The sequence below is a fragment of the Excalfactoria chinensis genome, chromosome 1, assembly GCF_039878825.1.
Source record: "Excalfactoria chinensis isolate bCotChi1 chromosome 1, bCotChi1.hap2, whole genome shotgun sequence".
In the NCBI taxonomy this organism is placed as follows: Eukaryota; Metazoa; Chordata; class Aves; order Galliformes; family Phasianidae; genus Excalfactoria; species Excalfactoria chinensis.
In genome coordinates, this window is record NC_092825.1 from 130,865,447 (window position 1) to 130,890,791 (window position 25,345).

General features: G+C 37.7%; 1 protein-coding gene across 2 annotated transcripts in view; it reads left to right on the top strand.

Moving 5' to 3' along the window:
- Positions 1-25,345, top strand: part of MYO16 (myosin XVI) — a 334,545-nt gene that overhangs the window by 283,697 nt on the left and 25,503 nt on the right. For both annotated transcript variants that reach the window (XM_072342368.1, XM_072342360.1), the window contains exons 29-32: positions 3,628-3,724; positions 7,462-7,708; positions 9,619-9,926; positions 11,732-12,934. In XM_072342368.1, the coding sequence (XP_072198469.1) occupies positions 3,628-3,724; positions 7,462-7,708; positions 9,619-9,926; positions 11,732-12,934 (1,855 nt within the window). The remainder of the gene's footprint in view (positions 1-3,627; positions 3,725-7,461; positions 7,709-9,618; positions 9,927-11,731; positions 12,935-25,345) is intronic.

Here is a 25,345-nt window from a genome sequence, read left to right on the forward strand (position 1 = left end):
CTTTAGAAGGTGACTACTAATGAAGTTCTTAGTATAAGTGATACATTTATCATCATAGTATCATAGTATCGTGCGAGTTGGAAGGGACCTTAGAGATCATCGAGTCCAACTCCCGGGATTCGAGCCCTCTAGTGTAGCAGAGCAGCACTTCTACCACTTGCGCCACAAGGGGGATTCGAACCCGGGCCCTTCAGTGTTGCAAGCGGCGGTTCTAACACCGTGCGCCACTGGTGACATTTATGTCACTTCTGTGGTGTGGAATGGAAGAAAAGAGCTCTAGTTCTTTGAATGTCCCCTGACTGGCTTTGTGAGTCTGTGGAGGCAGATGGCGAACAGTTGAAGCTATGTTGACCATAAGCTGGAGCAGTTGTCTTGACTGATTTTATGACTGAATACTGCAAAATAAATTACAACTCAGTGTTTAACTAAGTTACTCACTTGAAATGTAGCATAGATGTGATCCATGTGTTAATATGAGACTAATTGAGAATGGAGATAGTTTTGCTGTAAGCATTGCAAGTTACTGGAGCTTTTGTGAAGTTTTAAAGTGGAACTTTTTGTCTCCTTCAACTGATCTTTCTAACCTTTCTACTACCCAGCTGCCATAATCTCTTGCCCTACCAGAGGGGTATATCTTAGGCTTCCAGTGACAAAGGCAGGGAGAAACAGAAGGCGTTTTAGAGAATTTAGGGAAAGAAACAGAAATGAGATGTTGATTGGGTATAGGTCTGAGAGAAAGAGGTTTAAAAAGGCTTCAAAGTGGTACAGAGGGTTTGTGTAAAGAAAAAGTAGGGTATAAAGAAGAAATAATGTAATTGGAGTAGAAGAATATAATTTAATAAAATTTCTGTATACAGGCATTGGTTTTCTGAGAGCTACTCAGATACAAATGCTAATTATAAAAACTGCATGATAATTTTATTACAGTCAACCATATGAATAATAATTCAGTTACTCTTACAGAAGAATTCTGGATATAAGGTGATGTTAGCAAAGAAAATAAAGTTTTATTAGCCAAAGTTAGTAGTAAGGATAGTTCAGTATGCTATTTGAAAAGATAAATAGAAAGTGTTTCATTTTTTTTTTTAATGACCATTACAGAATTTACAGCTTGTAGTGACAGAATGGATGTGGTAGGAAGAGTCGAGATGATGTTCTGATGTCCTGAAAGAAAACCTGAGGCTCAAAAATAGAAAGAATGCTAGAAGAGAGGAGAGGGAAAGGAGAGGAGAGGAGAGGAGAGGAGAGGAGAGGAGAGGAGAGGAGAGGAGAGGAGAGGAGAGGAGAGGAGAGGAGAGGAGAGGAGAGGAGAGGAGAGGAGAGGAGAGGAGAGGAGAGGAGAGGAGAGGGAATCGGCATGGTTTGCTGCAACAAACATGAAAAATTTCCTTGTTCATTATGTGGAATTATATGTCTGAAGAGAAGCAAATTTAAACTGAAGTAGTTGACTTCTTTTTCTTATATTTTTATGAACAAAGAAGGAGAAAAAGAAGAAGAGTTGAAAAATTCCTAAGGAAATGTAGCAAGCTCTGTTAATGAAGCAGACTCTGGATGATGGTTGAAGAAGGAATTTGGAGTGCTAAGAAGTAGGCAAGGAGAGAATTTTAAAAGCACAGTAAGAAAAGTAAAAACTTCTGTCTGAAATCTGCAGTTGGGAAATTGAAGATGAGACCATGTCTGTGAGAGCAGAGTATGAGAGCCTAAAGAGAATTCAATGAGATTGCTTCAGATGAATGTGACATTATAAAATTATAAGGCATCACTCAAGAGAGTCTATTAAGTAAACATAATGACACCATTTTGCTAGGGTAGCCTCAGTTGTTAGAAACAGGGTTCTCGGACGAAGGCAATTCTGTTCTGGAATAATAACTTCAGTTTTTAAGTAGAAGGATTACTCCAGAATAGATGGTCTGAACAGAGGGGCTATTCTGGAATGGATAAGTTATATGCCAGTATTTCTGTAGGTGCATGGTTTTCTAAAATTGCCATTCCATGCACTTTCCAGCTTGCAAAGAAGACCTATTCCCTATTTATGAGTTTCTCCAATGGTGAGACAAGTAGTATGATTTGTTTAGCACTTTGCCTTCATGTACTTTTCAGTAACACAAAAAGGCTTACTTTAGTGGGAAAAGAGATAGGACATTTAAAAAAAAAAAAAAAAAAGAAATAATTCTAATTTTGCAGTTTCAGTGCATCTGATTTTAACTAAAAAACTATTAGTTCTCAGTCATATTCTGTCATCTTAAAGTTGGGAATAGGAGACTCTTACCAGTTGATACAAAGTAGTTGTCCTCTAGAGTAGAGAGGAGGGAAAAGGTGCCTCAGCCACTTCTGAGCTTTGTTGATGGAGATTAGCAGTGGTAAATATGCCCCGAATTTCATTAGTTTATCTCTAGCAATGTGGTATATCTGACAACAGTGATAGTTGTGTGTAAATCTCCCTGCCAATAGCTGTCTCCAGTAGCCATACTGAAGAAACAGCAGTGCAGTACAGTGGTGCAGTTGCAAGAAAATGATCTTGTGAGCTATGTACAAGCAGGAGTTGGAATGAATCTCTGCAATTTCAGCCAGACTCGTATTAATTAATCAGTAGTCATATAAAATTAATAGCTAGACAAAACCTATAATCTTCACTGGCTCGCTACCTGGTACTGATCTTATTTCCGAGCGCTGAAGCAAGGTTTGTTGTGCAGAATTCCCAAGAAGAAAAGCAATATAAGGAAAGACAGTATTTATCCTAGTTACTTTTTAAAATCAGTCTATTAGGAAGGAATGCTTTTGAAGATTATACAGAAAAGGATTGTTTCATCGTGTTCAGAAGACGTTTCCTTGTTTCCTTTTGCTGTAACAAGTTTTGTTTGTTTGTTTGTTTGTTTTTGTTTCGTTTTTTTCTGTAAGAAGAAAGAGCCTTTACTGATTCTGTGTTTATTGAGACCCTTTAAGAATTGGATTAATTAAACCAAACAACTGCTTAGCACCTGAGTAAGCTCGTACACTCCAATAAATACACATGAGGACCATTTTCATAAATATATCTTACTGGTCAGGATTGATTCTAGGAAGAGACCTGTGGAATAGCTTCAACAGGCAGCTCTGGGAGCTAACATTCATAGTTTTATGGGGTAGGAATCATTCTCACCAGTGGGAAGAATCCTTCCTGCTCCATGGATGGCAGCTGCCTGATGCTATTTTCTTCTCCCCTTGAACGTATGTCTACTCACCTTTTTCCCTGCTCACATCCCCATGTTTTGTAAAAGCTAAACCTTTTTTATTTTTATTTTTTTTTTTTTTTTCCTGTTAAACTGTCTAACAAATTAGTGTGATTACATATTACATTCAGAATGCTTTATTTTCCAACCTGTGTTTAACTTGATTGTAGTATTTGTTCTGGATGGTTCTGGACCTCAAGGGGGAATGTGTACCTGACAGCTTGCTCATGCTTTCCAAGTATGTCTTCTGTTCAACCAAGTGATGTTACCTCTTGTACAACTATTGGCATTGCACTAGCCTAATATTGCAGATCTGATCTCAACCTTCAGCAGGATTATACACATATTGTTGTTATTTGCTTGTCATTATTTTGGTATTTTCTGTTGACAGTGAGTTTCCCTGCTGTTTGTATTCCAGATAGGAGTCCGAAAAGTTTTTCTTAAGTATTGGCAAGCTGACCATCTCAACGATTTGTGCCTTCAGCTTCAGAAGAAAATTATAACCTGCCAAAAAGGTAACAATTGCAGAACAAGTAGTCCTGAGCTGTCACTTTGTAAACTGACAAGAAACATATTGCATAACAAAAATAAATATATATATATATATATATTATTTTTTTAATTATTATTTATTTATTTATTTATTTTCCTTGAGTAATTGCTGTATTTTATTTATTTCCCTGTGGACGTATTTCCAACTAACTTCTTATCCAGATTTTTTTTTTTTTTTTTCTTTTTATATGATGCAAATATTAGTAACACACTTTGTGAAACATAATTTTATGGAAAACTGTTTTGACTGCAATTAAAACTGAGGGGAACTTGAGTATTTTGTTTTTCAAGTATATTCACTGACTTTTAAAGGCATTAGTATTACCTCTTAACTTTGAATCACAAGACAAATAGAATCACAGAACTGTAGAATGACCTGGGTTGAAAAGGACCACAACGATCATCTGGTTCCAAGCCCCTGCTATGTTCAGGGTCAACAACCAGCAGACCAGGCTGCCCAGAGCCACATCCAGCCTGGCCTTGAATGACTCCAGGGATGGGGCATCCACAACCTCCTTGGGCAACCTGTTCCAGTGCATCACCACCCTCTGTGTGAAAAACTTCCTCCTAATATCTAACCTAAACCTCTTCTGTCTCAATTTAAAACCATCCCCTCTTGTCCTATCACTATCCACGCTTGTAAACAGCTGTTCCCCCTCCTGTTTATACACTCACTTCAAGTATTGGCAGGTCACAATGAGGTTTCCCTGCAGCCTTCTGTTCTCCAAGCTAAATAATAATAGGGATACAAAATACCTTTCTGTGCAAATATATCATGAACACAAAGCTAATGATTTTGTATGTTTAGTTCTCTTTGTTCTTTCCTTCTGTTGCAGTTTTTGTAGTAGAAATTTTTAAAAATTATTTTTAGGCATTCTTTTTCTTCTATGTTTTTGTTTTAAGATCACACTGACCCACTATTTGGCACATTTTTAAAGGAGTTGCTATCCATTGTCTCCTGACTTCCTGTTCCATTTCCTATCAGAATCTCAAATATTTAGTTCCTAAAAACATTGTATTATTTATCTAATTAGCTGCAATGTTTAACACTTTTTTTTTTTTTTTAAGAAAATTAGAAAAAAAAGATTTATCTTGTTTTGTTTGTCAGTTGTTCATCAGATTTGACAGGCTTTGTCCTTTACACTTTCCCTCTCCCAATAAGAATAAAAACAAAATTTGGTAAATTTGCTCATATTGAATCATTGAGAAATTTTTTTGTAGCTATAGGAAAATCCATCATCCTTAAAGTCTTACTTTACAGTTCAACTAGATTAAGAATTAATTTTAGTACAGTTTTAACACAGTGGTTAAAACTTTTCTCACTGAAGTCAGATCCATGGAATTTTAATTTTTCTGGTCATTGTCCTTAGTTGATCTGTGAAGAATTAGGTAGTTTTATGTCCTGAGGGTGCTAACCTGAATTGTTCTAATCTTCATAAGTGAGAATTACTGTAGATCTACATAAATAAGGACCCAGTTCAGGGCACAGTCTTAGAATCTGTTCAATATTTGCAGACAGTGAGAAGTAAAGATCCAAGAAATGGCAGTTTTCATTTCATGGCAGTTTTAAAGCTTATGAAATTGTTTTGTTTGGTTTGTTTTCATTTGTTTCTTGTGTTGTTTTTTTTTGTTTTTTTTTTTTTCCTTGTTTTGTTTATTTCTGTGTTGAACTGAAGACAAAACCCTTCAAACAGAGGAACAATTTTTGACTTCTGAGCATTTTGAATCTTTTAATACTTGTAAGCAGTGAACTCTGATAGCATTCTATACATGATTCCATTATGTTCTAAACAGCAACATTGTAAATTCAGACTCAGTAATGTGTATATCCCTTGTGAATTCTCATAAAGAGTCAACAAAAGCTGTGCTGTTAATTTCCTTTTCTACTCAATTGGGTAAGTGCATTAATCTTTCAGGTTTTAAGAAGTCAGATTTTATTCTAGAAAGTAGCTTTGGAGGTTGACGTAACTGGCTATGATTATAAAATAATGTAAACTTTCAAAATTATTCATTATAGATAGTACCAAAGCATATGAACTTAAGTTTTTCCAAACCCAATGAATTTTGGATGACTAATAAGACCTCAACATTTCTCTTTCTTATATTGTATCAGCCAAGCACAGAACATCTCTAAAAATCAAAAACAGTGTTTTGAGTTACATATGTGAGAATATAGGATATGAAATGCCTTTCATTGCCCTCAGTTTATCTATTTATTGCATTCAGAATTAGCATACATTCATAGAAGACTAGTTGTATCTTCCTCTGTTTACATTTTTCCTTTAGATTAATTTAATTTGACTGTCATTTAATACTACTCAGAAGTGCTCCTGTGGCTGACACTGAATTACACTGTTAAGAAGACCCACACATGGTGGCATTTCTTTGTTACAACCTTAGTGTTTTCATTAGCATCTCCAAAACTCAAATCAACATCTTATATAGACTTCTTCATGTTTAATTATCAAGAAATCTGAGTTGACGAAAATGAGAGTAAACATAATAAGGAATAATGAAATTTGACCTGTTTTGTTGTGTAACCACAAAACAAAGCTGAGCCACTGAAAATAAGCAATATTTTAAGTACCTAGAAAGTAATTCTAACACGCTTCCTTCCCTGTGAGGTACACAGCAGTTACTGTAGACCTGTTAAGAAACATCATCCTGGGGAGCTTAAAAAAACAAACACAGAGACAAAACACCTTTACTTAGCATAGCTTTCCTCCCAAGCCAGTACACATACCCAAGCATACTAACATTACTGGTTCCATGTAGAGTGATGTAGATGTCCCTTCCAACTCGCACGATACTATGATACTATGATACTATGATGATTGATTTAGTGGTGGATTCATCATGGTCACAGAACTCCCCATCCCTTGGTTCCAATCAGCTGTATACTTCTGAAAATGCAGAGGATAAGGCATTATTTAGGTTGAGTATAAACTGTTGTACTGCACATACATGTTTAAGAAAGTAACACAGGAAGCCATTATGGGAGGTACACCAAAATATAAGGCTGACAAGGAGTGTAAGAAAATAGGCCTATTAGATATGTAAGGCTGATGCAACATAGATGAAAGTTTTAAGCTGGAAAGTGGAAATGATGTGACAGAAGCATTTCAGAAATGTGCATTAATTGTTTCTGCTGAAAGAAAATGAGCAATAAAAAGTCTTTAGGTGTCAGTATAAGATATTTTATTTGTTTGGGTTTTTTCCCCATTTTTTTTGGTACACTGAAATGTCAAAAATACTGTTTAATGATTAACAGAAACAGACAGTCTTTTAATTTCTACCAAATTCAACACAATAATCATTTACTCGGGGTATTATTTTAAAACAAATGGCCTTTTGACCTTTCCTTTTTAAATATATACTTCTGCATTCTGCATCAGACATCCAAGATTCCAGTTGTAAAGGAAACAAAAATAACTTTCAGTGAAAGTTACCATTTTGAGTTCTAGTAGCTTACATTTGTGAATGAATTTGCTGTCATACTTGGTTTTAAGCACTGGCAGTATAAAACAGGCACATCCATTTTTGTATGTTGTATACAATGTATGTTTTTTTCACTATTTGTATGAGATGTTTACTGAACTTGATTTAATTGTGTTTACAGCAGAAGATGTTGTAATATTGTCATTCACTATTTAATTAGTTGTCTTTCATTGGTCCATCATTTTCTCTTCTGTTATGGTAGTTGTGAGAGGATTTCTAGCTCGCCAGCGTGTGCTACAGAAGATGAGCATCAAACAGCAAGAGATCACCTCGGTCAAAGGCTTCTTGCAGAATGTTGAGGATATGGGGCTGAAAACATATGATGCCTTGGTCATTCAAAATGCTTCTGACATTGCTCGTGAAAATGACCGGATTCGCAATGAGATGAATGCTGCTTACCACAGGGAAAAGCTAGAGGCTAGAAATAGACCAGAAGAAGTCCACAAAAGGTAAGATATCTTAGCTTTGAAAAAATATATCCTAGATTGGATAGTAGGGAATTAAATTATTTCTTCACTTTTTATGATTTCTTTCCTTGCTTTCACACAAATGACTTGAGCATAACTTGAAAATTGCAAGAGCATTTTCAAGTATGTATTCAACCCAGATCAATGCTTGACACTGTTTTTCTTTGGAGCAGGTGATTTAGTCGAGAAACATAAGGATATCAGTGATATCTTATTCAGGGCAGACTGAGCTTTATAGGAACTTATTCAAGCCTCTGAAGTCTCTATTTTTATTTTTATTTTATTTTTATTTTTTTCCAGAAATTTTTAATTTGAAGAGAAATGGATTAAAGTTGAGCTTTCATCAAACCAACTAAACAAAAGCAAAACTCATCTAACTGCGAATTTCAGCATGGGGAGATGGCCAAAATAATGAAAAATAGCAAAGAAGGCATTAAAATACAATAAAGGGCAGCCCAAGAAATTCTGATTATTCAATGAACTAGATAGGCTGTAAAAAGGTTCTTCCCTCTTATTTAAAAATAGATGAAAGCCTTTTTGTTTAGCTCCCATCGGAGTTTTCAGGACTACCTGTTCTACAGATCCACCAAATGGTTGGAGAGCATTTTCCCAGGGACTGAGTCCCGGGTCTTTTTCTCTCAGATACCTGAATGGGCAAAGATAGCATTTGCAGTTCAAAACAGGTGTGAATCAAGAACAGGAAAGCTTCTAATAACTTGCTGGACATACAAATATTTACTTTTCCATAGGAACTTAATTCTCATCTGGAACAACTGCCTTTGCTTTCATTGCTTTTGTCAGTGACTTTATTAAAGTGAAAATGGCAGTGCATCTGCTTAATTAGCTTCAGATATCCCAGTGATTACATATTGGAGGAAATGCCTTTGTCAGAAAGACTGTAATTAAACATTACAGTGAAAACAAATTATCCACTGAGCACCACACTTTCATCTTTAGCTGTTTCATTTACGACATGGGCAGCTGGCTATATCCTATGCATGAATTCCAGCCCTGCTGGTGATCTGCCATACAGAAATACAATTTAAAAAATAAATAAACAATGCTCGGCAGTTTGTCTGTAAAATGATGGTATGGGCATCTATCTAATAGGCTGCCACTCCAGGCTGAAAGGTTTTCAGCTTTTTGATTTTTGGAAGAGTAAAATATTTGAAGAATTTCTGTTAAAAATCAGTTTTTTGGAAGCGTCTGAAAAACATCATTTCTCTGTACATATTGACATAGCAAATAATAAAATAAAATAAAAATAAAAATTGAATAAGCAAAAGCCCAAAACTGTGATTGAAGTAACTAAGCATAATGTCATAATTAATATCTTTAAAAGGATAGCTATCGAATAAGCCTCCACAGGAGGATATGCAGATATCTAGTTGGAATCATTCAGGCAGCCACTGTAGCTGGTTAAAAGGGTCATTAATATTTTACAGATTTGCATTATCTAAATAGAATTTATTGTTGTCTTTTCAGAAAATAGTGATAAAGGCTCAGCATTTGCTGCCTCAGTAACTTTCCATTAAAATGGATTTCCCAGAAATTATCATTCAGATTGGAAACGCGGCTTTTGATTGTGTGCAACAATCAAAGTGTGAACAATTCATTCACGGAGTGTCTGATCCACAACGTGAAACTGCTTAAGGAAAGCTGCATCTGTGTGTAAAAAGAGCCAGTGTCCCAATTTATCATGAAACAGGAAATGGAGGAAAGCTAGCAGCTTGATCTGGATTTGTTTGTCAGGAGATTACTACACACATCCCCTCCACACAGCAGGGGAGGCGGGAGGCTGTTTACCAAAAAGCTGTTGTTATGTTTGCATGAACAGGTTCATTGTTACCACTTGAATAATGCATCTGGGCCTCTCCTCTGTGTTTTTTCAGAGCTGAAGACAAGGGTGGGAAGCTCCCTGAGGACAGCTTTGCTGGCTACCGAGCACCGAAGCACTTTCATTCCAGCTCTGTGCCTGTCCCCATGGCGGTGGAAGGCTTGGTACATTCTGCGGCTGGGTCGTCCATCAGGTCCCCATCCCTGCACTCAGTGTTCAGCATGGAAGACAGCGGCAGCCTGCCGTCTCCACGGAAACAGCCTCCTCCCAAACCCAAGCGGGACCCCAACACACGGCTGAGTGCTTCCTATGAGGCCGTCAGCGCTTGCTTGTCGGCAGCTTCTAAGGAGGCCGCTAATGAAGGTCAGGCAGAAAGGGGGAAAGCGTCACAAAAGTTATTCTAGGTTATTGATTTGTTCCCTCCGCTTTGATCCTTCCAAACATGGTCAAGCGCCTTTGAAAAGCCCCGCCTCTGTGAAATATTTCAGTGGCAGTAAATAAAGGTAGTCAATTTATCATTTGCTCCAAATCAGCAAATAACTGCTCATGTGTTCTAATGGCCTCGTTTGTCAACAACCTGAGCCTGTTTGCAGAATTCCCTCTGGAGACAAATGATCTTTGTCAGCTCCAGCTATTCTACCCCACTGACCATTTTCTTTCACCTTTTAAACTGTTAGAATACCTTGCATTGCTAATACAGGATGCCAGATTCTTGAATTTCACCAAGTTAAACATTAAACGTTCTCCTACATTTTCTCTGTGTTCACAGAAATGACTTGTGCATTCAGTGGTTTATGTTTGTGCCATAACTTGCTTATGGTGAATTTTTATTTGGAATTAAAGCACTATTAAAGTCCCAGAAGAGCTGCATTGCATTACCGTGCATTAAGTCCAGTTTTGAGTTCAACTGTTCTGCTCTCCTACACATTTGAAGCATATGCACACATTTGAAGATAAAGAGAGGGGAGACACTGTGCTTTTCCTTGACAAGCCTAATTTGTCCTGTTTCATGTAAAGAATCCTCTAAGCTTATCAAGAAAGATTCTCCAGGCTGAGTTTAAAGCTACCATTCTCTATACCATCAAATTGGCTGCAGAGCTTTGCAGCTCCCTCTCTCTTGCAAAATAGTTACTCATGCCAAGTTTATTACATGCAGATTCATTTTCCTAACCTCTACCTCTCTCATTCAGACTCCTTGTAAGAGATGAACTTTTGCATGTGTCCAGTATGAGCAGTTTTTAACAAGTTCATAGTGGATTATGGATCTCTGCAGTGGTTTAGGCATTCAGTGCACAGCGTTGGAAGAAATGGTTGATTTAGCCAAAACACTCTAGCAGACCTTTTTGAAAGAATGACAATTTAGATACATTTCTATAGTCTTAGCAGTAATGCTTATGCACTCACAAAATGATTGGACCAGTTTCCCTGCTGTGCTCATTTTCCAAGTATTATGTATTTCCTGAGCCTTTGTCTGAAACAAGCTCTGATTTACACCATTTAATTTTTATTTTAAAAGACTAATAACCTATTGATGATTGGTATCTATTATCTCCGCTCTATCTGTGCCTGGAGGCTGTGAAAAGACATCTAGTTTTGTTAACTACATACTCAGTAGAGGAATTGCCCCTAGGCTATGTGATTCCTCAACTTTAAAAATTATTTCCACATCAGCAATACAAAAGAAGCAGAGATAGGGATAATATCTGCCTGTAATTAGACTTTTATATACTGCATAAAAGTCGGATATTTCAGTTACTGATGATAACATGCATGTTAGAGTAGAGCTATGGTGAAACTCCTAGTTAAAAGCACATGCTTGTATTCTCTCCCCTGGGGCAAAAGGAAAAACAGGCACATATTTCCATGCATTACAGACCTTAAAGTGAATATCTGGCTTCAAAAAATATGTTCTTGGGTGATAGTTTTAGTGACAGTAGAGGCTACCAAAGGAGATTGTATGCCCAGGCAACAAAAGCTTGTGGTTTGGAATACTGAAAGGTATGCATTTTATTCATTGAAATATGTATACTTTGACTGAATTCCTCTGTATGTAACTGTTTATAATGGTAAAATTAGACGTGCATGATTTGAAAGCTTAATTACTAGACCTGTGTAAGGAAAAACTAATTTCAATCTGTTAATGACACACATCTTTTTCACTTTTCTAGTTCTGACCCGTCCAAGGCCACACAGTGATGACTATAGTACCATGAAAAAAATACCTCCCAGAAAACCAAAACGAAGTCCTAATACAAAACTCAGTGGCTCTTATGAAGAAATACCTGGCCAAAAGCCCGGAGATGTGAAACAGGCAAACAGCGTAGCCAAACAAGGTAGCTATGACACTGTGGGAGTACAAAGAACAGCTTCTGCTGATGTGCCACAGCATGGCACATTGAGTCTCTATATGTCGCAAGAAGAGGAAGAAAATGAGCCTGTCTATATTGAAATGGTAGGGAATGCAATGAAACACAGTTCTGCTGAAGCAGAAAGCCCAGAGCAAGGAGAGTCTGTATATGAAGAAATGAAGTATTTTCTCCCAGAAGAAGGAAGCAACAGTAATGGAATAATTCCAATAGCAACTGGATCTCCTCCTCTGGTGTTTGAAAGCAAAAAAAAAGTTCATGTTGAAGATGGAACATTGGATGGAAACAGTCAAGCAGCTTTGAACTATAAAGACTCATGTGACATTCCAGCCCCTTTCCCTAATTTACTCCCTCACAGGCCACCACTTCTCGTGTTTCCTCCAACTCCCGTCACCTGTTCTCCTGCTTCTGATGAATCACCTCTCACACCACTAGAAGTTAAAAAACTTCCTGTCTTGGAAACCAACCTAAAATACCCTGTGCAGTCAGAAGGCTCAAGTCCATTATCACCACAGTACTCTAAAAGCCAAAAAGGGGAGAATGAAAGACCAGCATCTCCAGGCTTGGTTGTATTCAATGTTTCCAGCAAAGTGACTCCACCTTCAACACCTCCTCCTCCTCTCCCACCACCCCCTCCTCCTGTACCTCCTCCTATTTCCTATCGGGCTTCCACACATTTTGCATTTCCTCCAGACCCTTGTGCTAGTTTTCTGATTAATACAGGGAAAACAGGTACAAACTCAGATCTGTCAAAAGTACCTCAGAGACCAAACCCTGCTCAGCTTGGATGTTCACCTTCTCCATTCTCCAAACTGCCTTACTCTCCAAAGGTGGGAAGAGCAGAACACAGGAAACTGAACTCTAATTCAACATCTTCATTTCCATACAGCCCTACAAACTCAAGGTCATTGACCAGTCCCCTTGATGAGTTAGCAAGCTTGTTCAACTCAGGACGGAGCGTGTTACGGAAATCTGCAGCAGGACGTAAGATCAGGGAGCCTGAAGGTAAGACTGATCTCTGTGTATTTCTTCTGCACCAGAACAAACGTATATGTTTCTTTTTGGTTGCTTTGTTTGTTTGTTTGTTTGTTTGTTTGTTTTTGTTTTTAAACAAAGATTGTCGTAATTGTAAGAAATGTGTGGAATTTGTTGCATATGAAGAATATTGTCCTTCAGGTTTTCTCTTAGATGTCAGTTTTTCTTTTACCAAAACACTGGTATGACACAAAATTAAATGGATAATTTATAATGTTCCAGTAGTCTCAACACAATAAGCACTGAAAATTAGTTTATTATATCAATCAAATACCTCAAAAGCAAAAGGATGATTAAGGAGAATTTCCATCCTTTATGGGATGCCAGGAGAAACAGTGATGAAAGGTGAGGATAAGGCTCAGTCCCCTGATTTGGAAAACAGTGACAGAGACAGGGTGCAAGACTGAAGCTTGTGTAATCCAACTGTGAACTATAAGTGAGCTTTTGCATCATTTGAGTTCATATGTAAATGGAGTCAGACGGAATTAATCCAAGGGTATTATAAGAGCTGGCAGTAGTGCTCACAAAGTCACTGTCAATAATTTACCAACAGTCTTGGCTAGCCAGGGAGTTCCCAGTTGAATGGAGATTGGTGAATATGAGCTCAGTCTACAAGAAGGGCAGAAAGGGGGATCTATGGAGTTATGGACCTGTCAGTCTGACCTAAGGAAGGTTATGGAGCAGATCGTCATGAATGTTATCACATGTCACATGTAGGACAATCAAGTGATCAGAAATATCTGACATGAGTTTATAAAAGGCAAGTCCATCCTGACTAGACTACTGTTCTAAGACTGACCTGCATAGTAGAAAAGATACAGGCTGTGCATGTCATATACCTGGATTTTTGTAGTGTTTGACACAGTTTCCCACCACATTCTCTTGGAGAGACAGACAGAAAGCTCCTGACTTTGAAAGGTGCATGGTTCATAGGGTGCAGAACTAGTAGAAAGGCTGGGATCAAGTAGTTGCATTCTTCAAGGCTCAGCACTAGGGACAGCGTTGTTTAAAATTTTTGTCAGTGATCTGGATGAGAGGATCAAGTGCAACCTCAGTAAGTTTGCAGACCAGCATCAAATTGAATAAGACTGCTGATCTGCCTGAAGATAGGAAGGTTTAGAAGAGGGATCTGAATAGGCTAGATTGATAGGCTGAATCTAATCACATGACATTCAGCAATGCAGTCATTAATCTGTTTTCACCATCAGCGAAGCTAAGTACTGGGGTGTGCCCTTGTGCATAATCCCATGCAGTGGCTAGAATGTTTCCCAGAAGAAAAGGACCTTGGAGTGCTGGTCAACAGCTGGCTAAACATAAGCCAGCAGTATGCCTTGGTGGCCAAGAAGGCCAGTGGCATCCTTGCCTGCATCAGAAATAGTATGGCCAGCAGAATGGGGAAAGTGTGGAGACCACACCTTGGATATTGTGTTCGGTTTTGGATCTCTCACTGCAAGAATGATTCTGAACTGCTTGCACATGTTCAGAAAAAAGCAACAATGCCAGTGAAAGGACTGGGAAATGAAACTTACTGGGATTGGCTGCAGGAACTGCGGATATTTAGTCTGAAGAAGAGGAGGCTGAGGGGAGACCTCATTGATCTCTACAACTGCCTGAAAGGAGGCTGTAATGAAGACTCTCAGTCTCTTTTCTTAGGTGACAAGTAATGTGATGCAAGGAAATGGTCTCAAGTTGCTCCAGACAAGGTTTAGAGTGGGAATTGGAAAGAATTACTTCACAGAGGAGATGGTCTAGTATTAGAATGGGCCTCACAGGGAAGTGGCAGAGTCCCTATCCTTGGAGGTGTTCAAGAGGCCTGTGAAAGTGGTGCTAAAGGATGTGGTTTTTAGTGGCTGAGTAGGGTCCAGCTAACAGTTGGACTTGATGATCTGGAAGGTTTCTGTAGCCTAAATGATTCTATGATTCCATGTTTCTGTGACAAAGATTTCAAAATTATTGAGTTTCTGTGAGTTTCATGAAAAACAAAGGTTATACGGACACAAGGCATTTGTACTAGTAATAAGGCTCGTACCAGCCATGAAAGAAACCGTGGTGGGTGTAAGTCCTCTTGTAATTCCTCCAGACCTTGAAAAATCTTTGGTTGGACCTTGCATATTCCTAGATACTGAATTCAATCAGACATGAAATTTTAAATGAGTCTTCATCAGCTCAAGAAAATGCTTTGTTATTCTGAGTATCGGGACTGATGAAATTTGTAAAGATGTTGCAGTAACTTTGCTTGCTTTGGCAAAGTAAATTGATAATATTCAATACCTACTAACACGTGGCAGTTTTTTTGTTTTGCTTTTGAGCCAGAGCTCTGCTTTTATTATATAGTTAATACATTCTTATCTGTTAGGAAATAACTATCAATTTTAAAGTCATCTCTTTGGTTGTAGCTTTTCAAGGGTCTCTGAGTGTATCTGTTATGGTAAGCTTACTCCAATCAAGTTAGAAATTTGACTTTTACCCTTAAAAATGTTTATTTGGGTTTGAGGATTTCTGCAAGCTCCATTTTCAACTGAATGTGACCGTGATAGAGTTCAGCCTGAATGTTGAAAATAACACATTAACACAGGCTGCCATATAAAAACCCTAAATTTACCTTTCACAAGGAAAATGTTGTACTTCTAAATATTTCATTAAGGCAACACTAACTATGGAAGATCAAAGTTCAAGAAAGATACAGAATAAAAGACCCAAATCAATATTTTATGAAATAGGAAGCTATATAATACTGTAAAAAGTTACTAAGTGCAGCTACATATGAGTAGTTCAGCGATAAGTAGGTCAAAAGTGATACAGGTGATGGTATGTTCAGTACTTTTGACTTTTTTGTGTACTTCATAGTCTCAGGTGGAATAGTCTTTTATTTAACCTCTGATACAATTAATTAAATGGCAATCAGTAGAATGGACTCGGTTACGTAAAACTAGAAGTTTTCCTTGTTTTACCTTCTGATTTTTTTATCACCTCTTACTTAAATGCAAATTAAGTTCCTGGAAAACTGACTTCTTTCTTCATTTTGTTATTTATAGTATTTTATTATAAGAGAAGCTTTGATAAAAATAAAAAATAAAAATGTAATTTGTGAAAATTAAGACATGACCTAGAGCATCACTCTGTAATGTACAGTTCACTTTACTTCTCTAAATTATAACCAAACAACAACCTTAACTCAAAACAGAAGGTGGAAGTGTGGGCCATTTCAGAGTCAAGGAAGGTTAGCTATGGGAATCAATGAGTTTCTGTACTGAACCATCAGCCTTGGAGATAAAAGCCTCTTTGCCAATAACAGTGTAATACAGACAGATCTCCCAGCGTGCCTTCCTTTTACCTGGAGGAGTAATTTCAAGGCCTGAGAACACTGATATCCTTTTGGCTCCTGACCTCTCTGTGGGAAATGATCAACCTTAATTCCAGTAGAATGGATTTGTGGTTTTCTGATGGACTGCTGACTTATTGTGAACTGAACTGAGATCACCCTTCTTTCATGCATGCAACAATAAAAATAATAAAATAGCAACAACTTGCCTGATGCTATAGCCCGGGCTTTTTTTTAAAACAACAAAATAGTCTACAGGCTCAAACAATGCTCAATCATACAGTATGCAGTTTCTTGAAAAATATTTTATGGATAGTAAGAGAAGATTTTGGCTCTGCAGATCTTATAGTTTAAATAAACAAAACTGTAACATCTGAGAACTAAGCAGAAGTGATTTCTCCTGGCTTTAAAAGAGTTACTGCTGAAGCTACAGCTGTATTGTTAGACAGAAAATTCCTTCTACTCTATATCAAACAAGACTCAGGTGCAAATGGGCAATAATATATGCACACACTTTCTTTTCTATTCTTCATAATTGATACAGGTAGGAGCTTTTTTTTGCAAGACAGATAGAAACTAAATGATCATGTGTAGAGACACTACCCAGTTATTTCTAGGTTAAAACTTTAGATTTGAAATGAGATTTCATGAAACCCAATTCAATGTCTTAATCACAAAGCCACTCTCTCTAGTGAAATACACTTCTTTTTTTTTTTTTTTTTTTTTTTTTTTTCCTCATTTTTCACATCTGAACCATTCCTGGGAAGGAGGAGGCAATTATATATTGAAGTATTTCATATTTCATATTAAATTTTTGCAGAGCAAGATAGAATTTTGTTTTCTTCAACATGGATGAATAATACTCAGATTTTGTACCATTCTTTTTGTGATTTTATATAGTAAACATTCCCCACAAAATGGAATTTTTCAGCTTCAGAACAAAAGAAAGAATAATCTCCAGACCATCATCTGCACTTAGACTGGCAGACTACATACTCATGGATTCTGAAAGGAAAGGAGCAAATGAAATATGATTTTCCCTTTTTTTTTTTTTACTTGGATGAACTTGCTTGCCATCAGGCTATTGAGATACTCAATGCCTTCTCTCCTTCCTGCTCATTGAGAAAAAGTTGGTATGGATGCTTAACTTCTTAGCGTGGGCAAAAGAAGGTGTGTAAGCTTGCTGCCTGAGATTTAGTTGCTGAAGAATAATATTAGAAAGACTTTTTCCTTTATGCAGCTCATCGATGTATAGGATTCAAGTTTTGTGAATTTTTGTTAGAGTTTCAGTACAAGTAGGCCTGCGTATAGAAGTCTATGCTTCAGTAACTTGTTCCTTTACAAAAAGAGCTTAGTAACATGTTTTGCAACAATAGAAAAAGACATGCAAACTTTAAATTATTGACAGAGTGTCTATACAGTATCTTTAGCATCCATATAAATCTCTTTGCATGTCATATTTCTAATACAGATAGGTTCATGTATCTGTTAATTCTTTCACATTCTCCAATATAAGCACTAGAAGTCATAGGAAGGTTGCTGCGTGTGACAAATACAGATATTTAGATGTACCTAGCTGGGACTAAAGCTTGCCAAATACGCTTTGCTGAAATCAGCACAAACATGGAAAATAACGGGATTTAATGTCAGTGTATAAGGTTTGCTGTCCTGTCAAAGGCAGGTATCTCATTGATAGCTAGTAAATAATTTCCTTCTATCAACAGATTAGAGTAAGCTGCTATTGTGCAGTTAATGTCTCAACAGTGGATTGCAAATTAAATTCCCACTGGAGTTTCTGAGAGGAAATCCCAGTTCCTTATCCTCTAAGCCACTCAGCTTTTCTTCTTAAGTAACTTAATACAGATAATATTCATATCTGCATCTCATTATTCCTACTTTGTATTGATGCAAGGTGATAGTTTCACTTTCTTACAGAATGAGTAAAACAAAAAGCTCAGTTGCCCTTTTTTCTTTACCTGTGAATGCTGGAGAAGTGATTACACGAGACATTGGACTTCTGTAACATCTTTGAAGTAGAATTCTCAAAGCATTAAAACTTTAATGAATTGAGCTAAACAATCCTTCTCTGAGAGAGATTAATATCTGTTTATGTAATTGACTTAATTATCAAGGAATGAGGGTGACTTTCTATGACTAATTTTTAGATTAGGTATCTAAACATGGGAGAGTCATCCCACTCTGATTCACTGTCAATTACTTGAAGCTTTCAATCTGAATCTCTTGCAGTGGGTACAGAAAAGTGGGAAAAAGCCAAAGCACTGCTACTAACAGTTTAACATGAGTCATAAAAAAGAGCCCACACTTGGCTAGCTGTAGATGCCCTATGCAGAGTGTAACAAAAGAGGAGACTGAACTGCTGGTGTTGCCATGGCCATCCAGCGCATGCTGGGTGACTTTTCTGAAGAAATAGTTGTGGTTTGCATTATTGCAGCAGAGAAAGTGGTTAGAAGAGTCTTGAGAAAGCACCCACCATTTCTGTTTGCTGAACATTTGTGAACATTCTGCAGTCTGGAATATATCCCTTGCATCTGTAGTTTTCTCTCCATTTATAAATCTGCCATTATGTGGACAATTTGTCACACACACAGACACATGAAACAAACAAACAAACAAAAAACAACAACAACGACAACAACAAAAGAATAAAATGTATTGTTTTAGGATAAACACAATATACCAAGAATAATCTCCACTTCGGAATCTGAAAACTAAAATATATTTTCTGTTGAGGAGATTTATGGTTTTCTATTAAGATAATTATTTTTGTTTTTCACTGGAGCATTTTCCTTCCTACCTGATTTCACTGCTACAGCCTAAAATCATATAATGTGTAATTTGCTTTGGTTCTCTGTTGTGGCATGAAAATGAAGCATTGCGTGTGATTACGATAGATAGTTTTTACCAGAAAACTATTAAAACAGAACAAATCACATCTAATTTATATTTCGGGTGAAAAAATAATTGGATATTGTCATTAAGTTTTATTATATTTATTTTGCATTCATAGTGCTTGTTAGGGAAATAAAATCAAATCCTTAGCACCCTCCACATGTGTCCAAAGCTTGTATTCAATCATATAGGCATTGAGGAAGTACAGACCTGGGATCACACAGGAAATATCAGTTCATTTTTTTTTTTTTTTTTTTTTAAATCTGATCTTATACTACAGTTATCTACAGATAAGGATCCTGGAGCTGACAGACCAGTTCAACCAAGTGCAGACTCTCATGTTTGTATGTAGTCACTGCTTAACAGGAAGGAAGCTGAGGAGGAATAGCAAGCTTGGCTGTTGCCTTTAAATGGCCCGTTTATGAAAGCTGCAGGCATTCCTTTTATGTAACTGTGATTGATTTTTGTTTGTTTGTTTGTTTGTTGTTTTGTTTTGTTGTTTTTCTTTTATCTCTTGAATTTGATTTACTACATGTCTCTTCATTCCATCTGATACTGGAGCACAGTAACTATACCATACTGTTTAAACATAAGGTTATTTCCAGCCCATAGATTTTAATACTATCCTACCTATAACTGTGACTTCAGTCCTTCAGATAGAGATTTCCAGGACTATTTTCATAGCAGTGTATTTTCTTCACTTATCTGATGTGACCTTGTTGTTTCAAATTCAGTGCTGATTCAGGAAGTTGTCTCACAGTGTTGTGGGCTTCTTGAGATATTAAGCAGTCTTCAGTGTTTTTTGTTTTTGATTCAAGATAGAGAACCACAAGGAACTATGTTTGGGAACAACTGTGTCACTAGTCATAAACTGAAGGTACATTAATGTGAAACATTAGTCCTAGCTGAGAGAACAAGAAAATTGAATTGTAGCACACTCTAATTCCTGATACCAACCAAGAATATTGGCTGTTTGGCAGTAAGCATCATATCACCTGTTTTTATGGGACTATGGGTATTTGGAACAAAGTGGAGGATGAAATTTGAACACGCCTTTTAATGAAAGTCTCTCATTCGCAATGCGAGTGAGGAATTCTGTTCAGATGCTTTTAACTTACTTACATTAATCTTAGCATTAAATCAGCTTTTGCACAGATCTTCAGTAGAGAGCAGTAATTCCATTCCACAGAAAGTGGCAAGGCTATGACATTTATTTTTGTTTTGCCTTGGAATGAAAATAAAGCATTCTTATATTCTGTGCAGAAATACATTCTTTCAACGTCCAGTCTTTCAGAAGTGTTTGGAAAGTACTGAAATGTTTTGCGTCACTGATGCTGAATTTCTTCATGCCAAAAATGTTAACAGTGAAACAATTTAACTTTTTTTGGACCAGTTAAATTCAAGAATTTCAGCTGTCATTTAGGATGTCATTTAGGAGTATCTCTGCACAGAAACGCTTGTCCCTGTTACATACAAACTAAGCTGCACCTAACCTTTCTGGCTTAGATATCCAAGAGCAATACATTGTGATGGTGCAAACTCCAGCATGCCTCACTGATGACCCAAAGGTCTTGACAGGACTTGTGCAACTCACCATGAAACAATCTTACAAATGGTTTGTGTTCCAGCTGCAGCACTGGCATTTTGTGCGTCAGGATGGAGAAGTATGAGAAGGCAGCTGGAAAGAGTGCAAAAAAGCCCTGGTCATAAACATGTTAGTGCCTTGGCCCTCATGCTCTCTTCTCACAACTTCATTGTGCTGCTGGGAGAGTAGGACAGGTTTGGAAATGGAGCAGGTTGGGAAAGTAGGAGTAGCAGTCTGGGGTATCTGCCTTCTCCCCAAGCCCACTATGAATGATAACATAGAAAGGCTTTTGGGTTCAGAGCTCTCTTGTGTAGAGCTTTTGCTTTATTTTAAAATGAAAGCCATGAAAATGAATTTTATCATCTCTGTGGTGCAACTTTTAAATGAAAAAAACCATGAAAAAATTACTAGCCCTGAAGTGTAATGTTTCAGTATTTCTTTTAGCTCTTTCCTTAAGATCTGGTTTCAGTATAATGATGCTGACTGTATTATTAGAATGTAGTGATAGCTTTTAGCCACAGGTTGGCTATATTTGTACACAGTATGGATGCTTATCACACTGCATCTGTGCTAGCCATACGTTCCTGCTTTGAGGAGCTTGGGGGTATCATTGACCATCGCTGTATCCCTTCAACATGAACTTAAAAACAAGCTAAAGGTATATCTCCAAATTCTATTCTTATATGGTAAGCTCACTTCCAAAACAAATTGCAAATGTTGTCCGAGAGGTTTTCCACAATATCCGTCTCTGTATATAAGGCAGGATGACAGCACAGATGATCCAGAAATACTCCTCGGACTCTCTTCCTCAGGACTTTTTTGTTGCTCTTGGTGCCGGAGTTCTTATGAGAGAGATCCTGAAAAATCTCTGTAGAGGTATTCTCTGAGAAAAGTAAATAGAATCAGTGTGATGCAGTTGGTTGTGGGAAGTCCCTGTCTGTTTGTTTGTTTGGGGTTTTTTGTTTATTTATTTTCATGATATTTGCAGCTGCATTTGAAGGAGGGGAAGGTTGAGACAGTGTCTCATCACATAATTCCTTCCAACAGCAGCTACAGCCAGCAGTAATGGCTGTTCTGTTACTGAGATACCACACACAAAAGTAAACATACTTAAATGTCTGTCTTTCAAAAAGGACTTCTGCATCCATGTTAGTTAGAAGAAAACAGTTTAAAAAAGGGAAGCTGTGTTTCACACCAAATTGCCATCTCCTTTTCCAGATGGCGGCAGTTGATTAACCACACAAACACAAGAAATAGACTATTTGGTCAGCCAATCAACACACCTAAGAGTAAACAAAATTATTATGGAGTATAATCATCAAGCTCTTTTTTTCCATATTAGACTTTTAAAAGTAAGGGACATGAGGGAAAGAGATGTTTCTTGTAAGGCAGGAAATTGTCTCAAGCAGTGCTGCCTTCCTTCTTGTCCTTGGAGGTTCATGATGGAGCCTCAGAAAAGCCAATTGCTGCTGAGATCCACACCTAGAGAAGAAGGGGTGAAGGAAATCCTGCTTCTCTCAAACGCACGCACTGGTGGGACTTCAGCATACTTGCTGCATTAAAAAGATGTCACAAGTTCTTGTTCAGAGGCTGTCAAACTGGAGAGGTGGCAGTCTGTCTAGATATTCTTTGTCAGCGATGAATATTTAAGGAGGCTGTTTTCACCCCTTCAGCAAAAATTCTCTGACTCATGTTGGGAACCAATCTAGTTCAAACAATCCAAAGTCCACCAGGCAGGGGCAGAAGACACTCTGACATTATTTCTAGAAAGAAGCAAAATGTTTGTAACTTAAAATGATGGTTGTCAGTGTAAAAGTAAAGCATTATCTTCCCACCACCACAGATTCATCAGACAAGAAATCAGAATAAATTTGCCTGAGCATTTTCAATTCTAGGTGTACAGCTGTAACAGCTATTTCTATAGCTGTAAGTGATTTACAGAAAAGTCATGGGCTCACTCAGATCTAGGGGTTTCTGCATTTGCCTCTGCAACTTTCTTCTCACTACCAGCCTTACATTCTGAGCTCTAACTAACCAGTGTCACGCCCAGATGATGTTCTTGAAGATGAAGATGGATGAAGATGAAGAAGAGCTCTTTGTCACCTTGGATATTAGGAAAAAATTCTTCTTAGAAAGACTGGTGAGGCAGTGGCACAGGCTGCCCAGGGAGGTGGAGGAGTCACCATCCCTGGAGGTGTTCAAGAAATGTGGCACTGAGGGACGTGGCCAGTGGGCACAGTGGGAATGAGCTGCTGGTTGGACTGACAAACTTACTGGTCTTTTCCAACCTTAATGATTCTCTGATTCACCTTCAGCAACATGAGTTTTGTAACTTGAAGTTATCTTCATGGTTTGTGTCTACTCCTTTTGCTTCCCAGAATTCATACAAGACTTCCACAAATGCATCTTCTAAGAGCAAAGCAGGAATTGTCTGTTTCCTTCATGCCGTATTTACGCATTTAAGAAGGAGGCTTCTGGAGTGGCTTCTAATGCCTCTACTAGCTCCACTTACTTATCTCAGAGAGAAGGATGCTGGAAGCAACACTACAAATTCATCACTGTCTATCCTGGGAGCATCACTGTGGGGGGAAATCTTACAATTGCTGCTGGCAGTGCAGGCTTTGCAAGATGAAATAAATCAATGAATAATTATTGCAGTGGCAGCCGGCAGCACAGCTATGAGGGCGAGACAGGCAGTACACGCTAATAGGCTGGGGGAATCCTGTCTTGTCAGTTTTCATCCTGCTCCATTTCTTTCAGCAAATAAGATGCATCTGCTTGCCTCCAGCTCTCAGCAGACAAAGTAAACAGTCATGCTACAGCAGGTCACAGTGTGGCTTCATGTGAGTAAACTGAACTAATCTGAAGCAATATGCATTCATCCAGTGAAAGGACACCCAAGACAACGTGTTGAGGGTAGCTAGCAAACTCCGCTGACAAGGAATGTCTCAGCAGTAAGTCAGAGCAAAACAGGAAATGCCAAGTGAAATTGCCAAGGTGCAACAAAACACAGTGATAAACACTGGAGCCAAAATAAAACAACCTCTCCTTATGTAACCTTCCTTTCCTTATCCTTCATCAGACAATATCTGTGTCATTTGTGCAGTCATCATCTTCCCTCATTGCACAGTGTCCAGCTACCTCAGGAAATGTAGCAAATATTCAAGGTTGACTGCTAGAATTTGGCATATTCCTGACTCTCCCAGGAAATAACAGGGGCACAGATCAGGAATCCCTTCTGTCTGCAACTTCTTGCCACTCATATGCTTGTTAATGAGATCCATCGGTTATCACTTATTCATGTGTACAGTGACAAGCTGCATGATTTGAAATGTTCATTTGTTGGATGCTAGCCATAGTTTTCAAGGAAATCAAGCTATTTAGCTTTTAGATTCTCTGGTAGCTCAGGAACAAAAAGCTTCTTCAGTAGTAAATGAATGTATCTACCAGAATACAGTGTTTTCTGGATTTCACAGTTACAAACAAAATTGTGAGCAGCTGTCTATCTTGATGTGTATAGTCATATATTGATTATTCGTTGCAAGAATATATGTTTTTCATTAATTTAGAAATTATGTTTTATATTATTCTGGGATTTATTATAGATATTAATTGATAAGAAGAACTATTTCCTCCTCTTTTTTTTTTTTTTTTTTTTTTTTTTTTTTTCCATATACTTCTTTCTTTAATATGTCTTATGTATTTTTGTAGGTTGAGTTTTTTTGTGGAAAAGGTATTAAGCTTCTTCTATGATATCTGTGGCTTTTATTTTATGGGACTGATCATTTGTAGACCAGGGCAGAGGTTGTTTCTATGTTAGGACAGAGGCACATCTAGCTTAACTGGTGACACAGGAATTCCTTGTTTAGGAGCATAGTCTACGCTCTCCGATTAATTAATGAAGTGGAATGTGTGCTGTGAAAGAATGAGCCAGATACGTGTCAGATCAGATCAAGAAGGGTATACACCCCTCCTATGTCATATGATTTCTGTTTACCCTGGTTTAAAACTAAGGAAACTTGCCTTCCCTATCTCAGTAGAGACTGTCCTAGCAGATGTGAAGATGAAACTTCTGCATGTGACTTCAATGGAGACTGTGAAGATGTTCAGTGGTCCACTAGCTTCATCCTGTTTGAGGTTGTTTTGATTTTGTTGTTTTTTTGTTGTTTTTTTTTTTTTTTTACTATTTTATTTTATTATTATTTTTTCTTTCTCTTGAAATGGACTTAATACTGACCATTCATTTCTGACTGCGGTAACTAGTCAAGGCAAAGGGCTGTGTTTATTTTCGTAGATGAGCCAATGTCAGGGTATGGCAACTCAATCATCTGGGCAGCCAAAGTGTTCAAGCAGTCCCTGGCATGGTTTTGGAGCTGGCAGACTGGCCCTCTTCCAGGCAGATCTGGGCATGGTTCAGGAAATGGCACAGGCCAGGGACTATTCCCAGCAGACAGCTTGGATGCAGTCTGTCTGCTGTGGAGGACAAGTATGTTTAATAGCATGACATGGGTTTCTTACCATTTGCCTCAGGGCCAGAGAACAGTTGTGAACACATTTAAATTAC